General features: G+C 48.4%; 1 protein-coding gene across 4 annotated transcripts in view; it reads right to left on the bottom strand.

Annotated features, from left to right (window-relative positions):
- CLSTN1 (calsyntenin 1) overlaps positions 1 to 20,836 on the bottom strand; it is a 90,372-nt gene that overhangs the window by 3,336 nt on the left and 66,200 nt on the right. For 2 of the 4 annotated variants that reach the window (XM_055261869.1, XM_055261868.2), the window contains 12 exons: positions 18,567 to 18,775; positions 17,080 to 17,229; positions 16,777 to 16,962; positions 11,728 to 11,976; positions 11,216 to 11,337; positions 8,378 to 8,540; positions 5,082 to 5,138; positions 3,469 to 3,626; positions 3,056 to 3,204; positions 2,537 to 2,763; positions 1,553 to 1,723; positions 984 to 1,129 (listed from right to left, as the gene is read on the bottom strand). In XM_055261869.1, coding sequence (XP_055117844.1) covers positions 984 to 1,129; positions 1,553 to 1,723; positions 2,537 to 2,763; positions 3,056 to 3,204; positions 3,469 to 3,626; positions 5,082 to 5,138; positions 8,378 to 8,540; positions 11,216 to 11,337; positions 11,728 to 11,976; positions 16,777 to 16,962; positions 17,080 to 17,229; positions 18,567 to 18,775 — 1,987 coding nt within the window. The remainder of the gene's footprint in view (positions 1 to 983; positions 1,130 to 1,552; positions 1,724 to 2,536; positions 2,764 to 3,055; positions 3,205 to 3,468; positions 3,627 to 5,081; positions 5,139 to 8,377; positions 8,541 to 11,215; positions 11,338 to 11,727; positions 11,977 to 16,776; positions 16,963 to 17,079; positions 17,230 to 18,566; positions 18,776 to 20,836) is intronic. The other 2 variants (XM_055261870.1, XM_063631966.1) reach the window with 1 other exon arrangement.

Below are 20,836 nucleotides of genomic sequence, written 5' to 3'. Positions count from 1 at the left end.
CGCACCTGGCTGCAATCCATTTTTATTGCATTTTATAAAAGATTAAGCCCAAAACAAGAGCAGAAAAAGAAGCCAACAGTCCTTCCCCATGGGTCGTTTGGGAAGCACTGGCGTAGACCTTTTTCCTCAAACCACAGCCGTGTGAAAGACAGCACCAATCACTGCCATGGATTTCCTTTCAAATCTGTTACCCTTTGACTCAAACAAAACAGGCACCGAATTTAGCATTCTGCTCTTGAGTTCATGGTGAGATATTCCATTGCTAAGAGTAACTCTGGGTCAATTTTCTGCAGACCTCAGAGCAGGACGAGCTACCCTCTAGCCTGTGTGGCCTGTGAGTCACCATCGCCGGCCTCGGCAGCACTGGTCCTGCCCGTGCGGGTCCCTGCATGAGCCCCTCTCAACCTGGGCCGAGGACTCGACTTCATTCACAGGAGGGCCAGTGACCTTTTGGTTCCCTGGGTGCTGCTCTTTCTAAAACAGCGTCCTTGTCTGGGCACAGTGGCTCACGCCTGTAATCCTAACACTTTGGGAGGCCAAGGCAGGTGGACTGCTTGAACCTGGGGGCACAAGACCAGCCTGGGCAACATAGTGAGACCTCGTCTCTAAAAATAAATAAGTAAATTAAAACCGCGTCCTCCTGTTTCTCTCATGGGAAATCTCAAGAAGCCCCAGAGGCATTAACTGCCACTTGCTCTTTGTCACCTCCCTCCAAAGTTCCTTAGGCTCCAACTCAGGCTGAGGCAGCCAGGGAAAGGGGAGCACCCCCCACCCCAGCCCACCCCAAACACAACTTGTCGCTCCAACAAGCCCAGGTGTAACCTGCAGCAGGCCCCAGGCTGGAAAGGCGACCCCCTTGAATGAGCCTGTATAGCTGCCACCGTGAATGCTCTGAGGGTTGGCGTTTGTGAACATTAGGGCTGCAAATCAGGGCACTCACTCACTGCTGCTATTGGCCCTGCTTGGGGGAGCCCTGTACTCACCTCCACCTTAAATTCGTTGCTGATGTAGCGGCCATTCAGCTCCGAGCAGATGAGCTTAAACTTCCGGTCAAGCAAGGACCTGGCGTGCCAGTTCCGGTAGCGCAGCAGGTGCAAAACCTCCTCGTAGCTGGCCATGGTGTCCACACCTGCAGGGGTTGAAAGGGGGAAGATTGCCGGGTGGCCTACGGCAGGAGCATGGGCAGGGCTGCAGCTGTCAGCACTGGCAGGCTCAATTAGACACCCAGGTTAGCTAGGCCAAGGGGTCACACAAGTTGGCTTTCTAGCCATGGGAATAAATGCAGTGTGCACAGGGGCATTCTTCCCTCTGCGGGAGACGTGTCATCCCATGCCTCAACCCTCCCCCTTTAGAGAGTAGTGGCTACACATCCGATTCCTGTCCAAGAGACAGGAGTATGCGTGCAGCCAACAATGATCCCAGCGAACGTGCTCCTTCCCCATCTCCCTCTAAGATAACAACATTCTCAGATGGCAGGCAGCAGCCGGCCAAGAGCTCTCAAGGTCCCCTCTTGCAGCCTGGCCCACCAGCATGGCTGCAGCGCTCCCCTTACCTGTGAAGGTCATGCCCAGCTCAGAGCTGCTCACTTCGATGCCCTTCTGCTGCAGGCGGGCCATGTCCACCTCTAGGCTCTCCTGCTCGTGGTTCAGCTCCTCTCCCTCCACCGTGACCTCACAGGTATCCAGGTCATGCACGATCTCCTCGGACACTAGTGATTCTTGAACTGCAAAAGAGGCCCAACCAGAAATATTAAGTAGGGGCAGTGGGGCCCAGGGTGGCGGGGCACACTGGATGCCCTGCCGGCTCACCCCAAACCTACATGGCTCTTATAAGGACCAACGACAGAAGCAAGCGAGAGTTGCTTTCAAGAAACGGCCGGGCGTGGTGGCTCACGCCTGTAATCCCAGCACTTTGGGAGGCCAAGACGGGTGGATCACCTGAGGTCATGAGTTTGAGACCAGCCTGGCCAACAGGGTGAAAGCCCGTCTCTACTAAAAATACAAAAATTAACCGGGTGTCATGGCGGGTCCCTGTAATCCCAGCTACTCGGGAGGCTGAGGCAGAAGGATCGCTTGAACCCAGGAGGTAGAGGCTGCAGTGAGCCAAGATGGCACCATTGCACTCCAGCCTGGGCGACAGAGTGAGACTCCATCTAAAAAAAAAAAAAAAAAAAAAGGCGGGGGGGAGTTTCATGTGTCCTGAGCAAGAATTGTGGGGACATTGTGCCCCCATGGGCTGGCCAGCCTGGCAGGCGCCAGCAGTGTCTCTCGCAAGTGCCCTCAACCCCTCAACCTCAAGCCACATCTCAAAGCCTGACAGCAACCAGGAAAAGATGCAAGACCCCTCCAGATGGGATTCCAGAGATCACCAGGAGCTCCAGCTCACAGCTCAGATTCCAGAAGCACACCCAAGAGAACACCAACAAAACATTAAAACCTCCCCAAATCCCACAGAGACAAAGAGCCCCGCCAAGTACACGGGGACAACAGGGTTTCCGGCTGAGGCGAGGGAGCCCGCGCCCCACAGAGCACATTACCTGTGGGGTCCTCAGCCCCGTCCCCTTCAGGCTCCACTTCTCTCGTGATGGTGCTGATGATGCGAAGCTCAGGGAAAAGGAACACTCCTTCTGAGCTTTCAAATTCAGAAGCTGCTCGGGCAAAATGGTGGACACCGCTCAGGCTGATCTTGGGCTCCTCAGGCTGTAAAACCATCACGTAGCCATCTACCGGGGGGACCGAAATGCAGGTGGCCTCGTTAAAACACCTGCCAGCAAGAAATGGGGAAGGGTCAGGGCTTTGGGAGCCGATCTTGGAGCCCACCTGTGCAAAGGCACATGGAGGTGGGATAGAGAGGCCCCCACTAACACCTGCCGGGGCCACTGCAGGAACACACTTGCAAACATGATGCATAAATATCACTCAGCTCTCTCCCCCACACTTTCTGGTAACAAACGATGGCTCACCTTTCCTTACAGAAGGGGTTAGGCTGTCTTAAAAACCTAAATATACAAGTGTCATTGGGCAAAACAGGCCTACTGTTAAAAATCAGGACGTACTTGATTGTGCTGGTGATTTTGAGTCTGCGAATTCCGGGCGTGGGGAACTGCCGGGAGTTCAGGTACGAGATGTGCTGCATGGCCTTATCCAATTCCCCAAGGTCTTCTCCCTCCAAGGTCAATACCAACTGGCTGGGGTGTGCTTGGATCTGAAATCACACCAGACACAGAGAGGAGGGGAATAAGGCAGTAACTGCAGGAGCTGAAACCACAGATGCCTCCACAAAGGGGATTGGCCTGGGGTCGATTTGAATTGCGGACTTGAAAAGAAAAGCTCGTTTAAGTCCAGTGAACACAACTCTTTTACCCAACAGTAAACGTATCAATCACAGATGACTCCCTCATCCCACCAGCCTCCCGGGCTGTAGTCTAACGGGCCCATGAGTGCTGTGCAGTCGAGCTCTCGGTGTTACCTGCACGCCTCTGCCACTGTCTTCGGGGACCTGCAGGTCCAGCCCCTCCTTGCAGGTATACAGACAGTCGATCACCTTCTTATCCGCGAGTTTCCCAGAACGGAGAGTTAAGCCAGCCAGATTGCCTCGGAAAAACTGGGTCATGTGCAGGTCGCCACCTTTGAGTCAGGGGAGAAAAGGCGGAAGTCAGGCGTGCAGCCCAGCATCGCCCAACTCACTTCTCACTCAATGCGGTGTTACCGGTGCTGGCAGCTCGGTGGATGGACATGCAGGTTAGTTCATACCAAGTCCTGTTAGCCTTGCAATCTACATGGAAGCGCAATGAAGAAATTAAACCATTTATGATCATGCACATGGCCTGGAGAAAGGGAGAGTTGGGGGCGTCTCACCTGAAGCCAAGAGGTCCCCTGAGGGTCCCCACACCTCTGGCCACTCCCTGGTAAGGTGGCCTACCCTGTTCTCATCACCAGGGTGCATGGTGACGCTTCCTACGCACCACCAGCCTCTCCAACCACTGCCTTCTCAGGTGGCTGGGTTCCACATGGCTGTTTTCTCTACCTGGCACGCCCTGGGGAATGAACCCACACAAGCGAGGCAGGGAGGATAAAAGGGAGGCTTAAAACACTCCCTGCACGGAACGGCCTATTTCAAGGATGCTATGGTGTTGAGTCCCATCCTTCCTGCCTCCTCCTGAGGATTGCTGAGAAGTGCAGATGTTACAACAAAAACCAAAACCCAGAAAATGGCCCTTGATAGATGACAACAAAGAGCCAGAAACAGGTTACACTAAACCTTGTTCTTAAACTGAAAAGGATAAATTTTCAGCAATGTGTCTCATTCTGGTACGGAAATCAGGCACTGTAAATTATCACTAGGAATTGAGGTTTCTAAGAAACGTCTATTTGCCGGGCATGGTGGCTCACGCCTGTAATCCCAGCACTTCGGGAGGCTGAGGCAGGTGGATCACCTGAGGTCAGAATTCGAGACCAGCCTGGCGAACATGGCGAAACCCCGTCTCTACTAAAAATACAAATATTAGCTGGGCATGGTGGTGCATGCCTGTAGTCCCAGCTACTCGGGAGGCTGAGGCAGGAGAATTGCTTGCACCCAGGAGGCGGAGGTTGCAGTGAGCCAAGATCATGCCACTGCACTCCAGCCCAGACAACAGAGCAAGACTCCATCTCAAAACAATAAAAAAAAAAAAGTCTATTTAAAATTTACTGTCAATCAGGACAGAATATCCAGAAACAACTCTTTTCTTGTCTCGTGTTTCATCCACATGACAGTCACGAGGCAGCCTCCCAAACCCTGCCTATAAGATTGAAATAGCAGGGAGCCTCATGCAGTTGGGGTCAGGGTCAAACTGGATGGGGGGGAAGTCCCATGCGTCCACTGCCTGAGATGTCATGTCATTTGTCCTCACTCCAGCTGGGGTCAGAATGGGCAGAATAAGGGAACTCCATGAAGCAATGGGGATGCGCAATGCAGGGAAGCGGCTCAGATGGTGTCCGGGACCAAAATGCAACTGGGGCGTTTCATGCGACACATGGAATGAATCAGTCTCATCTTTAAATGAAACACAATAGTGAATGTAGGGAAAAAAATCCAGCAACCTGCAGAGGCCACAGTCACAGGCTCAGTTTCATTGTCATTTTCAACTCCTGAAAACTCTGTGGAAAAGCAAGACAAAGACAATAGAAAAAGGACTGAGAGGTTCGGGTCTTCAAACCGGACCTTGAAAACCAGGTTTGAAGCAACCAAGTATAAAACATGAAGGCAAAATTCCTTTGTGATCCCGCTCTGGGATGTACCCATCTGGATGCAAACTTGTACTTAATCACCTTTTCCCAGAAGTGACATTTACCACCCCCAACCCCAGGCTTTTGTTTTCTTCTTTTATTCCACCTTCCCACATCCTCCTTGCCAAAACATACATTAGATTCAAAATAAGATGAATGAAAGCACACACATGGAATTCGTTCCCCTCCCCAATCCGTGCTATGAAGTAGGACACTCCACGGAGGCTGAGCCTGGGCTGCAACGCTGCTCCCGATATAAATAACGCCAAGTTCCGGACCAACAGCACCTCTTCTCCTAATAGGGAAGACACTGTGCAGACAAAACGGCGTAGCACACACGTGTCCAAAGCCTAGTACACAGTAAACATGCGAAGTCTGTATATTTTGGAAGCTCTACACAAGTTTACATCTGTCTAGCCACTAACCTTTGGGTGATAGAGGAAAGAAGACATTTTCAATCACTTTTTCTGAATGAGAGGGAGATGCAGAGGCTAAGGAACCCACCTAGGGAAGCATAGCCTATGGTGGACCTGGGGACTCTAACGACCTTCAGCTCCTCTAGCTCCTGGATCCAGTGTCCTGAGTAATATGACCTACCAGAAAGGCACACACACGGCGGCTGAGCACAGAACCAATGCTCTCCAGGTCATGTTGAGGGGAAAGGCCGCTCCTCAAGCCCTGCAGCCCTGCAGCCCTCCCCTCTGTGGTGTGCTAGGGCCCCTTTTGGGCTGCGGCTGTGCGGGGCCGCATCAAGGGGCAAGGCTAGAGGTGTATCCAGGTGAAGCCCACATGAGCCAAGGGCCTGTGCTACCTCCACACACACCAAGACTCCCCCACAACACGCTCGTAGAAGGGAATGAAGCTGCTGCCCACAGCCCAAGCTCTCCGTGGCCAATGTGTAGCAAAAGTGGCAGAATCAACCATAAAAAAGAAAAGGAGATCCTCTGTCCTGTTAACTGAATTTTAAAGAATCTGTGGGGGTTTTTTTGTTTGTTTGTTTTGAGATGGAGTCTCACTCTGTTGCCCAGGCTGGAGTGCAATGATGTGATCTTGGCTCACTGCAACCTCAGCCTCCTGGGTTCAAGTGATTCTCCTGCCTCTCAAGTAACTGGGATTACAGGCGCACGCCACCATGCCTGGCTAATTTTTGTATTTTTAGTAGAGACAGGGTTTCGCCATGTTGGCCAGGCTGGTCTCGAACTCCTCCTGACCTCAAGTGATCTGCCTGCCACTGCCTCCCAAAGTGCTGGGATTACAGGCGTGAGCCACTGCGCCTGGTCATCCTTCATAAATTTCTAACCTTACTCAAGGTACAGTATTTCCATAGGGAGAAAAAAACTAGTCAAAAAGTAATTAATGACGACGACACTTTGAAATGACACAGCAGAGTCCAGTGCAAGGGTCAAAGTGAGAATCATGAACCTCTGGGGTAACCTGAGGGTTCCATGAACTTGGATGGGAAAAATTACATGCTTATTTCCACTAACTTCTGAAATTCAGCATTTCCTTTGGCTATAAATGTAGGCTACACACCACAGCAGTGTTAGCAATGACTGCAACTTTGTCACCAAGAGAACGCACTGATATTTGCACACCAGGCCACAGCTGTTGCAGATGCCACAGGGATCCTCACATAGCCCTCATGACTTGGAAGTTACACCACTGTTGAACCTGCTGCTAAAGCTGGTTCATTTGTTAACATAAAGTACCACCGGTGTTACTGTTTCACAAATGTAGTATTTCAGGATGTTAATAACTATATTTCAGTTTAAATGATTACCCTTGAAATCCTATGTATTTATTTTGTAGATTAATAAGAAGGGATCCATTGGCCTTGCCAGACCACCCAAGGGCTCCATGGCGCAAAAAAGGGCTTAAAACCCCAGGTCTGAGCCAGGCACAGTGGCTCATGCCTGTAATCCCAGTACTTTAGGAGGCTGAGGTGGGAGGATCTCTTGAGCCCACGAGTTTGAGATCAGCCTGGGCAACACAGTGAGACCCCATTTTTATAAAAAATTAAAATAATAACAATAATAAAAACCTTGATCTGGTGGGTCTGAGTGTGAGCCCAGAATACACAGGTTTTTCTTTTTCTTTTGAGACAGGGTCTCACTCTGTTGCTCGGGCTGGAGTGCAATAGGGCATTCTTGGCTCATGCAGCCTCTGCCTCCTGGGTTCAACCGATTCTCCTGCCTGAGCCTCTCAAGTAGCTGGGATCACAGCACATGCCAACATGCCTGGCTAATTTTTGTATATTTAGTAGAGATGGGGTTTCACCATGTTGGCCAGGCTGGTCTCAAACTCCTGACCTCAAGTGATCTGCCCGCCTCAGCCTCCCAAAGTGCTGGGATTATAGGCGTGAGACACCGTGCCTGGCCCACAGGCTTTTCAAAGTAAAAAAATTCAAAACCCTGGCTCCGGATTCATCAGCTGGGTGACGCCTGGCTTGTTGCTTCTCTGGGCCTGAGTTTCTTCAGCTATAAAAAAGGGATTTTAAGGTTTAGGTGAGACGACGTGTATAAAGGAGTTGGCACACATCCCGCCACTTGGTAAGTATAAGTAAGAAGCACTGGTGCTCTGGTGGTTATCATATCCCCTCTCAGCAGAGACTTCCATGGAATCCTCCCCACACGTGGCCCTTGCTGGGGTGAACAGAGCCCTTGCAGCCCTCCTACCGGGTCACCAAGTGATAAACACTCTGGAAGAGTCCTCCAGGTCCAAGGCGCACTTCTACTTCTGTGTCCTTTATTTCTGTGCCTGACTCTTGCTGTTGCCTCTTTGTCCTTGTGAACCTTTCAATAAATGGATTAATTTATAAAACGGTTCCCCCCACTACACGCTCCCTCTGTGGAACGCTCCCTCTTGGGTTTCCGGGAAAGGTGACGGTGTGGTCAGTCCTATCACCTTTATGGAGCACCCACAGACAGAGCCACGCTAGCTAGAGTGGGGTAACGGCAGTGTCCCCAAAAAGGCTGTACACAGGAAATGGAAGGAAAAGATCCAGGACACGAGGGTAAGGCTGTAGGACACTGATCACAGCCTGCTGCCACCAACCTAGTAAAGAGGTGCAACTTAATTCTCGAGTCGAGGGCGGGGGTAATGACAGGTACCTTGCCAGCAAGCCCCCACCACGAGCTGAGTTTCTATCTTGGATGGATGGAGCGGGTAATCCTCAGTCACAGAGAAGGGCTCGTGGGATGTGCCATCCACATAGAGAGTCACGCTCGGGAATTCCACATTGAGGACGTAGTGGTGCCATTCCTCATCACAGACCTACAGAGGCAAAGGGAAGGGGCGAGGTGTGAGATGTCCACTTTCCTTCTCATCAATGCCCATGGAAACCAAGTCACCCAACGCAAGGGTCTTCCTAGAAGGAAAAGGATGAAAAAAATCTAACCACAAAATATCTGCAAATACATCTCACCAAAAGAAGCCAAGCATCTCTAGGGCATTTCTAAACTACGTGGCATGCATTGCTCACTAACCAGAGGACACAGCCCAAGTAGGGAGCTGCCCAATTCTGCTCTGCCAACAGTGTGGCACCAGAAAGTTCCTGTATGGTCAAGCTGGATACCCACCCTCGAAAGCATTGAGTTAGTTTACCACTGGTCATTCCTTTCCTGAATAAAAATAAAAAGTGCCTTTAGGCTGGGCGCAGTGGTTCATGCCTGTAATCCCAGCACTTTGGGAGGCCAAGGCGAGGAGATCACTTGAGGTTAGGAGTTTGAGACTAGCCTGGCCAACATATCGAAACCCCGTCTCTACTGAAAATACAAAAATTAGCCGGGTGTGGTGGTGCACGCCTGTAGTCCCAGCTACTCGGGAGGCTGAGGCACAAGAATTGCTTGAACCCGGGAGGCGAAGGTTGTGGTGAGCCCAGATTGCGCCACTGCACTCCAGCCTGGGTGACACAGCAAGACTCTATCTCCTGCCCCACCCCCCAAAAAAGTGCCTTTAATCTCAGAATAAGGCACACCATAGTACATGTATCTTCTTCTCCAACTCAAAGCTGATGATCTCAGTAAGTATGAACATCAGCTCCAAGGGCACCCCAAATCAAACTGTGTTCCCATCCCGTGATGAATGAGCGTGTAACACGGGTCAGCCAGCTGCAATGGGGGGCACCTTATCTGGGTCATAACTCAAACAAATTGTAAAAACAAAAACATTTATGAGGCTACTTGAAATCTGAACATTGACTGGCTATTTGATCGTATTAGAAATTTTACTGTTAGTTTTTTTTTAATGTGAAAGAGTGCTGTGATTATGCTTGTCTATGAGATACATCATGACATATAGGCGGGCGTCTACAAGAATGAAATGCTCTATTAGGGATTTCTTGAAAATTATTAAGTAACGTTTGAGGGGGTAATAAAAATTTTCCGCAGTGAATAACAATCAAACAACACTGACCAAGAGTTGGCAATTGTTGAAGGCATAAGGGCACACAGGGCTATTCTTTAATCTGTCTGCTTTTATATAAATCTGAAATTTTCCATAATACTGTTTTTAAACAGTATATACTTAGAAGAAACTAAATATATAACAGAACTGTAGCTAAAATGTCTACCTATGTTGCAAAATATTTTTCCAGGACTAAGCCTTCCTTTAGTTTTTTGAAAATAATTAATGGTAATAGTTTCTGAGAAATAATCACTCACGTAAATAAAAAAATACACCAATAAGAGATGAATGCTACCCACCTGACCAAAATGGTGAAACCCCATCTCTACTAAAAATACAAAAATTAGCCGGGCGTGGTGGCGCGCGCCTGTAATCCCAGCTACTCAGAAGGCTGAGGCAGGAGGATCGCTTGAACCCGGTAGGTGGAGGTCGTAGTGAGCCAAGATCTCACTGCACTCCAGCCTGGGCAACAAAGCGAGACTGGGTCTCAGGGGGAAAAAAAAAAGACGAATGCTACCAACTGGACACCCACTTCATCTTTCCACTATCATATACTTTTTCCTTTCTCATTTATTCTCTTTTACTTTTATCTATCCTATTATTATTTTTAGACGACATTATATTTTAGCAACTGCAGGCACATATAACGTATGTCAGCTTTTGCCCACTAACTCCATGAGACAAATAAAATGATGATAAGGCCAAAGGTTTCCTTCTCATCCCAACTCTACATCAAAAGAAAAAATGATCTATTCTGATTTTAATGAGGTTTCTCATTTTACAGTGCGCTCTCGTTTCCTGTAACACGTGGGGTTTTTCACAGGATATTTGCTTTTTGTCACAGCAACTGCTAGAAAATTAGCTTTGCGGCCAGGCACAGTGGTTCAGGCCTGTAATCCCAGCACTTTGGGAGGCTGTGGTGGGCGCATCAGTTGAGGTCAGGAGTTCAAGACTAGCCTGGCTAATATGGTGAAACCTCGTCTCTACTAAAAATACAAAAATTAGCTGGGTGTGGTGGCATGTGTCTGTAGTCCCAGCCACTCATAAAATTATAAATATACACTGACTATACACAGCCAGTCATGTGCAAGGTTGCAGTACCTGCTTACTCTCTCTTAGATCACAGTGTTTTTCTTTTTCTTTCGAGACGGGGTCTCGCTCTGTCACCCAGGCTGGAGTGCAGTACCTGCTTACTCTCTCTTAGAAGATCACAGTGTTTTTCTTTGTCTTTTGAGACAGGGTCTCACTCTGTCACCCAGGCTGGATGCAGTGGCACAATTGCAGCTCATTGTAGCCTTGACCTCCTGGACTCCATCAATCCTCTCACCTCAGCTCCCCAAGTAGCCAGGACTACAGGCGTATGCCACCATGCCCAGCTAATTTTCGTGGGTTTTTTTTTTTTTTTTGTAGAGACAGGAATGTTGCCCAGGCTGGTCTTGAACCCCTGGGCTCAAGCAATCCTCGTGCCTCAGCCTCCCAAAGTGCTGGGATTATAGGTGTGAGCACCTTGCCCGGCCCTATTAGTGCGTTTTCAATTCACTCACCTGATTCAACTTCCAGTGGAACTCTGCAGGTCTGTATTTCTTCTCCTCAGAAGGATCCTGACGGAGGAGGAAGATCAGCCGGCACCCGTGGACGTAGAGTGAGTAGTGGTGCCGATTCATATCTGCAAAGGCAGTTTCTATGGGTAAATTGCCAACTAAAGACCCAAAGGAGAAATAAAAGCTGTTTCTTGAATGGATTTTGAAGACACAATTTCATCTGCATAAATGAACTCTTCAGCTGAGCCAAGGCAGGGCTTAGAAACAAATACACTTGGGTTTTCCTGAGAAGCAGAGCCTGTGATCACCGTGGACCCCACTGAGCAACAATAGCAAATACCCAAATGCCCAGGCCGTGGCTCTCGGGGACCAAGTGCCCCAGGCACACAGCACGGCACATGGCCTACGAGCACCAGGCCTGGAAGGGGGCCCTGGGAAAGGAGAGGGAGCCTGCCGCTGGCACCCACCCCAATGAACACTGGGGCCTGGCATCGCTTGCAGAGCTATTACCCTACCTGTTTTATCAGAACTGCAAAGAATTGTCTCCTTCTTCCTGCCGAATGGCCCATGTCTCATCCACACGGAGATGGTGAACGGCTCTTTGGGGCTGACCGACACGATGCCATCTGGGATCCTCACTGCCTGGGTGCCGTTGAACTCAAACACCTGGTCACTGTCATGGCCATTGTCGGTGGGCAGGCCCACGGTCCAGTTGAGGGAGCCACTCGGGGATGGCAGCAGCTCGGCAGTGCCCGCGGCCGCACCTGAAGCCACAGTGCTCGGTGAAACTCACGTGAGGAGTGAGAGGTCCCGCGCACCTCAAGCCCCCAGGCACGTGCTTGTCTTACACTTAGGCAATCTGCTGGCTCCAGTTACTTTTTTTTTTTTTTTATTTCGAGACACAGTCTTGCTTTGTCCCCAGGCTGGAGTACAGTGGCGCGATCTCGGTTCATTGCAACCTCCACCCCCCGGGTTCAAGCTGTTCTCCTGCCTCAGCCTCCCGCGTAGCTGGGATTACAGGTGCGCCCCACTAAAACTGGCTAATTTTTGCATTTGCAGTAGAGCCGGAGTTTCACCATGTTAGCCAGGCTGGTCTCGAACTCCTGACCTCGTGATACACTTGCCTCGGCCTCCCAAAGTGCTGGGATTACAGGCATGAGCCACCACACTTGGCCCTTTCAGTTTACTTCTCTTCAAAAATCAGGGTTTTAAATTACAAAAATAAAAATAACAACCATGGATTTGTTTAAGGAAGGGAAAGGGCCAGGCGAGAACCCAGGAGGCGGAGCTTGCAGTGAGCCGAGATTGCGCCCCTGCACTCCAGCCTGGGCAACAGAGCCAGACTCCGTCTCAAAAAAAAAAAAAAAAGGAAGGGAAAGGAAGTATTTCTTATAATCTGATTCAAATTATACCATTTTAGTATAAACACCCAGTCCTCCTTTGGTAAATATACACAAAAATGATGCATTTTATTAGAAAAATGGAGTCCTGGCCGGGCGTGGTGGCTCACACCTGTAATCCCAGCATTTTGCGAGGCCAAGGCACAGAGATTGCTTGAGCCCAGGAGTTGGAGACCAGCCTGGACAACATGGCAAAACCCTGTCAATACAAAAAACACAAAAATTAGCCAGGTGTGGTGATGCATCCCCGTAGTCCCAGCTACTTGGGAGGCTGAGGTGGGAGGATCACTTGAGCCCAGGAGGTTGAGGCTGCAGTGAGCTGTGATTGTGCCACTATACTCCAGCCTGGGCGAGTGCGACCTTGTCTCAAAAATACATAAATAAAACAAAAGTGGAGTCCTGCTATGTATGTGCATAATACATATATATTCCTAGTAATATTCATCTATCATGTAATTTAAACTATCTGAATAGCCTTTTTTTTGAGACAGGGTCTCCTCTGTCGCCCAGGCTGCAGTGCAGTGGTGCAGTGTTGGTTTACCGCAGCCTCTATCTCCCGAGCTCAAGCAATCCTCCCACCTCAGCCTCCCAAGTAGCTGGGACCACAGGTGTGTGCCTCCATGCCCGGCTAATTTTTGTGTTTTTGTAGAGACGGGGTTTTGCCATGTTGTCCAGGCTGGTCTCCAACTACTGGGCTCAAGCGATCCACACACCTCAGACTCCCAAAGTGCTGGGATTATAGGTGTGAGCCACCGTGCCCGGCCTGAATAGCATTTCATTGTACAGATATACCATCACCTACTGACCAGCCTCCCAGGTGGGCACTGAGGCTGTCCCTAACCTTTTCCTATTATAAACCTCACCTGCATGCACAGCTTTGTGTGTCTCCATGATTATTCCCTTAAAATAAACTCCTAGGAATGAAATTACTAAGTCAAAGAACATAAAAAATGTTTTCCAACCATTCTTATGTATTGCCATGTTCAAATTAAAAAAAATTTTTTTTTTGTCCACAGGAAAAGATTTTGCAAGCTCCTTCCTGACTAAGCTATTACTCGGAGCAGCAGGCCTTGGCTGTACCAGCGGGGCCTTTTGAGTAACAGAAGACCTTGGTCCAAATGTTAGCTCCTGAGGCTAGGCATGGTGGCTTGTGCCTGTAATCCCAGAACTTTGAGAGGCTGAGGCAGGCAGATCAACTGAGGTCAAGAGTTCAAATCAGCCTGGCCAACATGGTGAAACTCTGCCTCTACAAAAATACAAAAATTAGCCAGGCATGATGGCAGATGCCTGTAATCTCAGCTACTTGGGAGGCTGAGGTGGGAGAATCACTTGAACACGGGAAGTGGAGTTTGCAGTGAGCAAAGATAGCACCATTGCATTCTAGCCTGGGCGACAGCGAGACTCTGTCTCAAACACACACACACACACACACACAAACTAGAACCTCAGCTCCTGAATATGTGGGCTTGGGCAAGCTACTTAACCTGCTTTAGTCTCAATTGTTTAATTCCTCTGTAATAAGGTCAATACCCACCTACTTTGTAGACTTGTTGGGAACATTAAGCTAAAACACACATAGAAGTACCTGGAGTAAGGCCAGGCGTAGTGGCTCATGCATATAATCCCAGCACTTTGGGAGGCCGAGGTGGGTGGATCACTTGAGGTCAGGAGTTGGAGACCAGCCTGGCCAAAATGGTGAAGTCCCATCTCTACTAAAAATACAAGAAGTAGCCAGGCATCATGGCACATGCCTGTAATCCCAGCTACTTGGGAGGCCGAGGCAGGAGAATCGCTTGAACCCAGGAGGCAGACGTTGCAGTGAGTGAGACTGCGCCACTGCACTCCAGCCTGGGCGACAGAGGGAGACTGTCTCAAAAAAAAAAAAAAAAAAGTACCTGGTGCATAGTAAGCACTCAAATTATTTCTATTCTTCCTAACTTTATTCTGCTGAAAAAAAATTCACTTAATACCATGAAATGACAGCCAGAATAAATTTTATATATTATACTTACATGCATGGTTTAAAACAGAAAATGTGCCAACCTCCTGACTTACATATATTTAGGTGACAATTATGAATATTTGGATTCAGAGTTGCCAAACACACCTGTATACTCATCATTGGGCTGTGGCAGCAATAATGTCTAGTTTTCTCCTTTGGTTTATTTACTATATGATAATTTTCTCCTTATTTATTATTATTTTTTTTTCTAAGATAAAGTCTAGCTCTGTCACCTAGGCTGGAGAGTAGCGAGCGGCACACTTTTGGCTCACTGCAACCTCCTGGTGCAAGCGATTCTCCTGCCTCAGCCTCCCGAGTAGCTGGGATTATAGGCACCTGGCACCATGCCTGGCTAATTTTTGTATTTTTAGCAGGGGGAGTTTCATCACGTTGATCAGGCTGGTCTTGGACCTCTGACCTCAAGTGATCTGGGTAATTTTCAATTATATAAGAAAACCAGTGGCAGGGCACGGTGGCTCATGCCTGTAATCAGCACTTTGGGAGGCCGAGGTGGGCGGATCACAAGGTCAGGAGATCGAGACCATCCTGGCTAACACAGTGAAACCCCGTTTCTACTAAAAATACAAAAAATTAGCCGGGCATGGTGGCAGGTGCCTGTAGTCCCAGCTACTCGGGAGGCTGAGGCAGGAGAATGGCGTGAACCCAGGAGGCGGAGCTTGCAGTGAGCCGAAATGGCGCCACTGCACTCCAGCCTGGGCAACAGAGCGAGACTCTGTCTAAAAAAAAAAAAAAAAAAAAAAAGAAAACCAGTAACCTAAATCTCATGGTTATCAGGCTGGTGAAAAGACTAATCAGTTTAAGAAAATGCTCCCTGAAAAGCTGTTTCACAAAAGCTTTTTGAAACACAAAAGACCCTTCCAATTTATGAAGACGCTGCTTCCTTTAGTGGGATTTTATCACCAGCCAACTAAATGTTCTTCCCTCAGCATCTTCCATGACAGCCATCCATACCTCACCTCTTCTTCATTTAGATAAACCAGAAAAATATCCACAGCTGACAGTAAAGAGAGAGACCTAGCCTTCTGGTGGGTTTCCCAGTAATTCTGTCTCTCAATTTCTCCACACAATATTGTGATATAGAAAGTCTACTGAGATTCTAAGTTAGATGCAGCTATCTTTAGTTCTGATTTTCTACTTCATGTTCGTCAAAAGCTATTCTATCACCTATATTTTTCCTTCAGTTCTTTTTGAGACAGGTTCTCACTCTGTCATCCAGGCTGGAATGCAGCAGCGTGATCTTGGCTCACTGCAACGTCCACCTCCTGGGCTCAAGTGATCCTCCTCCCTCAGCCCCCCAAGTAGTTGGGACTACAGGCGTGCACTGCCATGCCCAGCTAGTTTTGGTATTTTTTGTAGAGACGGGGTTTCGCCATATTGCCCAGGCTGGTCTCGAACTCCTGAGCTCAAGCAATCTATCCGCCTCAGCCTCCCAAAGTGCTAAGATTACAGGCAAGAGCCCCCGTGCCCTGGCCTTTTTCTTCAATTCGTAAGTAAACACCTCATTTCATAAGAAACTCACTCTGTGTACTCCTATAGAAGCCCTTTTTGGATGATTCTCAGTGTATGTTGGAGAAATACTTCCTTCAAATCAGTGGTTCTTTTTTCAAAACAGGGTCTCACTCTATTGCCCAGGGTGGAGTGCAATGGTGCCATCACAGCTCACTGCAGCCTCAACCTCCGGGGCTCAGGTGATCCTCCCGCCTCAGCCTCCCAAGTAATTGGAACTGCAGGTCCATGCCACCATCCCCAGTTAATTTTTCAATTTTCTGTAGAGATGGGGTCTTGCTGTGTTGCCCAGGCTGGTCTCAAACTCCTGAGCTCAAGTGATCTTCCCACCTCGGCCTCCTAAAGTGCTGGAATTACAGGTATAAGCCACCACATCTGGCCACCAGTGGTTCTTAAAATGCACATATACACATGTTGACTAGATGTTTAGGAGTTGATGTCCACCCCCCGCCCCACCCCCAAAGCCCATCCAGTATGAAAACTAGCCAGCAAGGCAGCAAAGTTCACGTCAGAAATGCAGATTCTCTGTCACAGTTTATAATTCTGAACACAACACACGCAAGTATTTCCAGTTGTAAAGGTCCCTCCCACCTTCACCGAAGCCAGCCGGATGCAGGAACGCCTGGTCTCCTTACCACAGAGCCGGTGGAGGGACTTCTCCGAGTAGGTGTCTCGGTCGCAGCCTTTCCCTATGTGGCTGGTTTCTAGCTCCACTGTGGCCTGTACTGAGGCGACTGGCTCGTCACATGTCTCCAGGTGGATATTTGGGAAGACGGCCAACGCGCCTGTACCCGGCTCATACTCAATCCTGTTGTTCCATCCTGTGTTGGTCCACAAGTCAGCAGGGGAGGAGAGAAGGGAAACACACACTTTAGGTTGCTGCTGCATATATCAGTTTTAAGAGCAGATGTGAGCCCAGGGGAGAGAATGAGGCTCACCTTGCCACCCAGGGGTGCAGGTGGGCTTAATGCTGATCTTCACCAAAACATCTTCTGTGGCTCTTTTCTTCCCACAGTCATAGGCAGTGACGGTCAGCTTATACTGATGTTCTTTCCCGTAGTTTAATTTCTCTGTGTTTTTTATATAACCTTACAGAGGGCAAAAACAACAGTGAGAGCCAAAACCCACGCTGGTTTTACTTTTGTTGTCCTAGGCAGAAAGACAAAATGCATAGGCTTTAAGCCCTGTAAATACTCAGCCAGAAATAAACATATGCTTGGGATGCTTAACCCTCAACCTGTCCTCCCTGAGCCCTAACACGCACTAAATCCACCCTGAAGAGTTTCACCAGAAGAGACGGAGCTACACAGCTCAGTCTCCACTACTCTCACAGTGTTACACTGGGCTTTACATTAAGATTTAACTGTTCACATACATTCAGACAATTCAAAAAATAATAATTCAAGTACCTCAAATATTAAATACAAGATCGCTGATCAAACATTTACTATATTAAAAGAAAGAGAGATTTCCTACCCCCACCTGCTTAGAACAGAAGCCTGCTTTTTGAACGTGAGTACAGATCTCTGGAAAGTGTTTGCAATGTCCATAATTCCATCAAGGATTCTAGACTGTGCATTAATTAACAATGGAAACACCGTATTATCTTTGTTTTCTTTTTGGAACAGGGTCTCGTTCTCTTGCCCAGGCTGGAGTGCAGTGGCCTGATCTTGGCTCACTGCAACCTCTGCCTCCTGGGTTCAAGTGATTCTCCCACCTCAGCCTCCCAAGTAGCCGAGACTACAGCGTGTGCCTGCAGTCCCAGCCACTAGCGAGGCTGTGGCAGGAGGATCCCTCGAGCCCAGGAGTTCGAGGTTACAGTGAGCAATGACTGCACCACTACATTCCAGCCTGGACGACAGAGCAAGACCTTCTCTCACAAAAAAAAAAAAAAAAAAAAAAAAAAAAAAAAAAGATGTCACAGGAGATTCTAACTTAACGGAGAACATGGGCATCTCACTTGAGCTGAGATTGCACCACTGTACTCCAGCCTGGGGAACAGAGTGAGAATCTGTCTCAAAAAAAACCCACAAAAACAAAAACAAAAAACTTAATGGAGAACAGAAAATGAGACAAACTAAATGTAAAGGTCAGTCTCATTCAGATGCATGTGGACTGAAAGTTAAGAAGATTAAAAAAATAAAGCCATGTCAGGTGGGAGGATTTTTATTTGATTCTGGTGGGAAAGCAAAAAAGAGGTGAGTCCCACAAGAGAACACAGGACTTACAGGTTCCAGAGAAGAAGTTATCAGGGTACAAAGTAGAAACTTAAATGTTTTTACAATTAAAAGCAAACACACACCAGGTTAGGTCTCCAACATGTGAGTTCCGTGAAGTTCTGACAAAGCACAGAAGCTGGGGTGTAAAGTCAGTGGGGTTAGCAGGGACTGTCTGCCTAGTGAAAAGCCGGCTCCTCTATTCTTACCATCTTTGTCGACAGTAAAGGGCACGTCTGGAGTGATGATTTCGTAGCTGCAAATCTGGCTGAACTGAGGGGAGCAGTCGGCATCCACGGCCTCCACCCTCAAAATGCTGTCGTACTGCTTCCCCTCGATGACCGTGGCTTTGTAGGACTTCTCCTTGAACACGGGCGCGTACTCGTTCACGTCGTTCACCTGAATATGGACAGTTGCTCTGGACGAAGGGAGGGAGAAAAATATTTTTCTGCTTATTTTCGGTGTGAGAGAGAGAGAGACAGTGTGTATGTGTGGTTACCCAATTCTGCCCTACTTTAAAATTTCCTGTTTCTGATACCTTGTTTCATGAAATTCATACGATGAAGTCAAAAATTAAACCAAGCTATTCACTGCTTTTCATTCAGTGTGGAGATAACAGAAAGTTAAAAGAGGGATTTGGGTCGATTCTTCCACATCCTAAGAATAAAGCAAAAAAGCAATCATCTAAAATAAAAGAGACTTGGGTGTTTTTTTTTTTGTTTTTTTTTTTTGACAACATGGGACAGGACAGGCAGAAGGGAGATAAACAATACCAGACGTCTGTTTGCTCTCCAATTATAAAGTTGAAACATATTTTGTTGCAAAATCCAGAAAAAAAAATAGAGCCCAGGGAAGAAGGGGTATGAAACAGAGAAAGCATGAAATGGTTTGATTCTGAGAGTTCAGACGAATTCTGTCCTACTTCTAGGGAACAGGCTAGAGACCATGGCATCACCTGGTCCTAATTCAACAAATGGAAGAGCTCAGGAGAGGCAGGCCCTTGCCACCTGCCAATACCCCAGCTCAGTTATCAAGAAAATTAGGGTGTCATCAGACCTGGCTACAAATAAAGAAAACTGTAGGTTTCAAGGGCTAATGGTCAGGGCATGCTTCTGAATCAGACAAGGATTTCGGTCAAAATCTGACCTTTTCAAGGGAAACAACATGACACTGTGGAAAAAGGGAAGTGACTCACTGGGGCACTGCACCTTCTGCTCACCATGAGCCTCCTCATCCCAGTGCCATCGGTCTGACCCTCACAATGGGTTACGTGACACCATCTCACCCACATACCCTTCTTTAGTAGATGTGCTAAGTAGAAACTGAGACTCAAGGCCGGGTGTGGTGGCTCACGCCTATCCCAGCACTTTGGGAGGCTGAGGCAGGAGGGTCACCAGAGGTCAGAGTTCAAGACCATCCTGGCCAACATGGTGAAACCCCGTCTCTACCAAAAATACAAAAATTAGCCGGGTGTGGTGGCGCGTGCCTGTAATCCCAGCTTGGGAGGCTGAGGCATGAGAATCGCTTGAACCCTGGAGGTGGAGGTTGCAGTGAGCCGAGATTGTGCCACTGCACTCCAGCCTGGATGACAGAGCAAGATTCTGCCTCAAAAAAAAAAAAAAAAATTAAATAAACAAATAAATAAAACAAAAGAAAAAGAAACAGACTCAACAAAATTAAATTTGCACAATGCCAAAGGGCTAGCAAGTGGTGGAGAAAAGACTAGACCTCTAGAAAAGACTAGAGCTTGCAATGTAATTGTAGAAGACACTGAACTTGAGAACACCAGCAGTCCCCAACCTTTTTGGCACCAAGGACTGATTTCATGGAAGGCAATTTCTCCACAGACGGGGGTGGGAGGATGGTTTTGGGATGAAAATGCCCCACCTCAGATCATCAGGCAGTTGATTCTCATAAGGAGTGCACAACCTAGATCCCTGGCATGCACAGTTCACAACAGGGTTCGCGCTCCTCTGAGAACCTGATACCGCTGCTGATCTGACAGGTGGTGGAGCTCGGGCAGTAATGCTCACTCGCTCACATGCTATTGACCTCCTGCTGTGTGGCCCGGTTCCTAACAGGCCACGGACCAGTACTGGCCCACGTCCCGAGGTATGGCGACCCCTGTTCTATGTTGTCTTGTTCAAAGCCCTCTTTGTTACACCTGCAGTTCCTAACTGGCAGAGGGTGCAGCAACACACTCAGGATTGTGGCAGCGAGTCAGCCTACTTCCGCCAGCAGTGACTAATTTTTTTTTTTTTTTTTTTTTTGAGACGGAGTTTCATTCTTTTCACCCAGGCTGGAGTGCAACGGTGTGATCTTGGCTCACTGAAACCTCCACCTCCCAGGTTCAAGTGATTCTCCTGCCTCAGCCTCCCGAAAAGCAGGGACTACAGGTGCGTGCCACCATGCCTGGTTAATTTTGTATTTTTAGTACAGACAGGGTTTCTCCATGTTGGCCAGGCTGGTCATGAACTCC

The sequence above is a fragment of the Symphalangus syndactylus genome, chromosome 22 (genome assembly GCF_028878055.3).
Source record: "Symphalangus syndactylus isolate Jambi chromosome 22, NHGRI_mSymSyn1-v2.1_pri, whole genome shotgun sequence".
In the NCBI taxonomy this organism is placed as follows: Eukaryota; Metazoa; Chordata; class Mammalia; order Primates; family Hylobatidae; genus Symphalangus; species Symphalangus syndactylus.
Note: the sequence above shows the minus strand (reverse complement) of the source record. Positions and strands in the feature narration are given on the sequence as shown.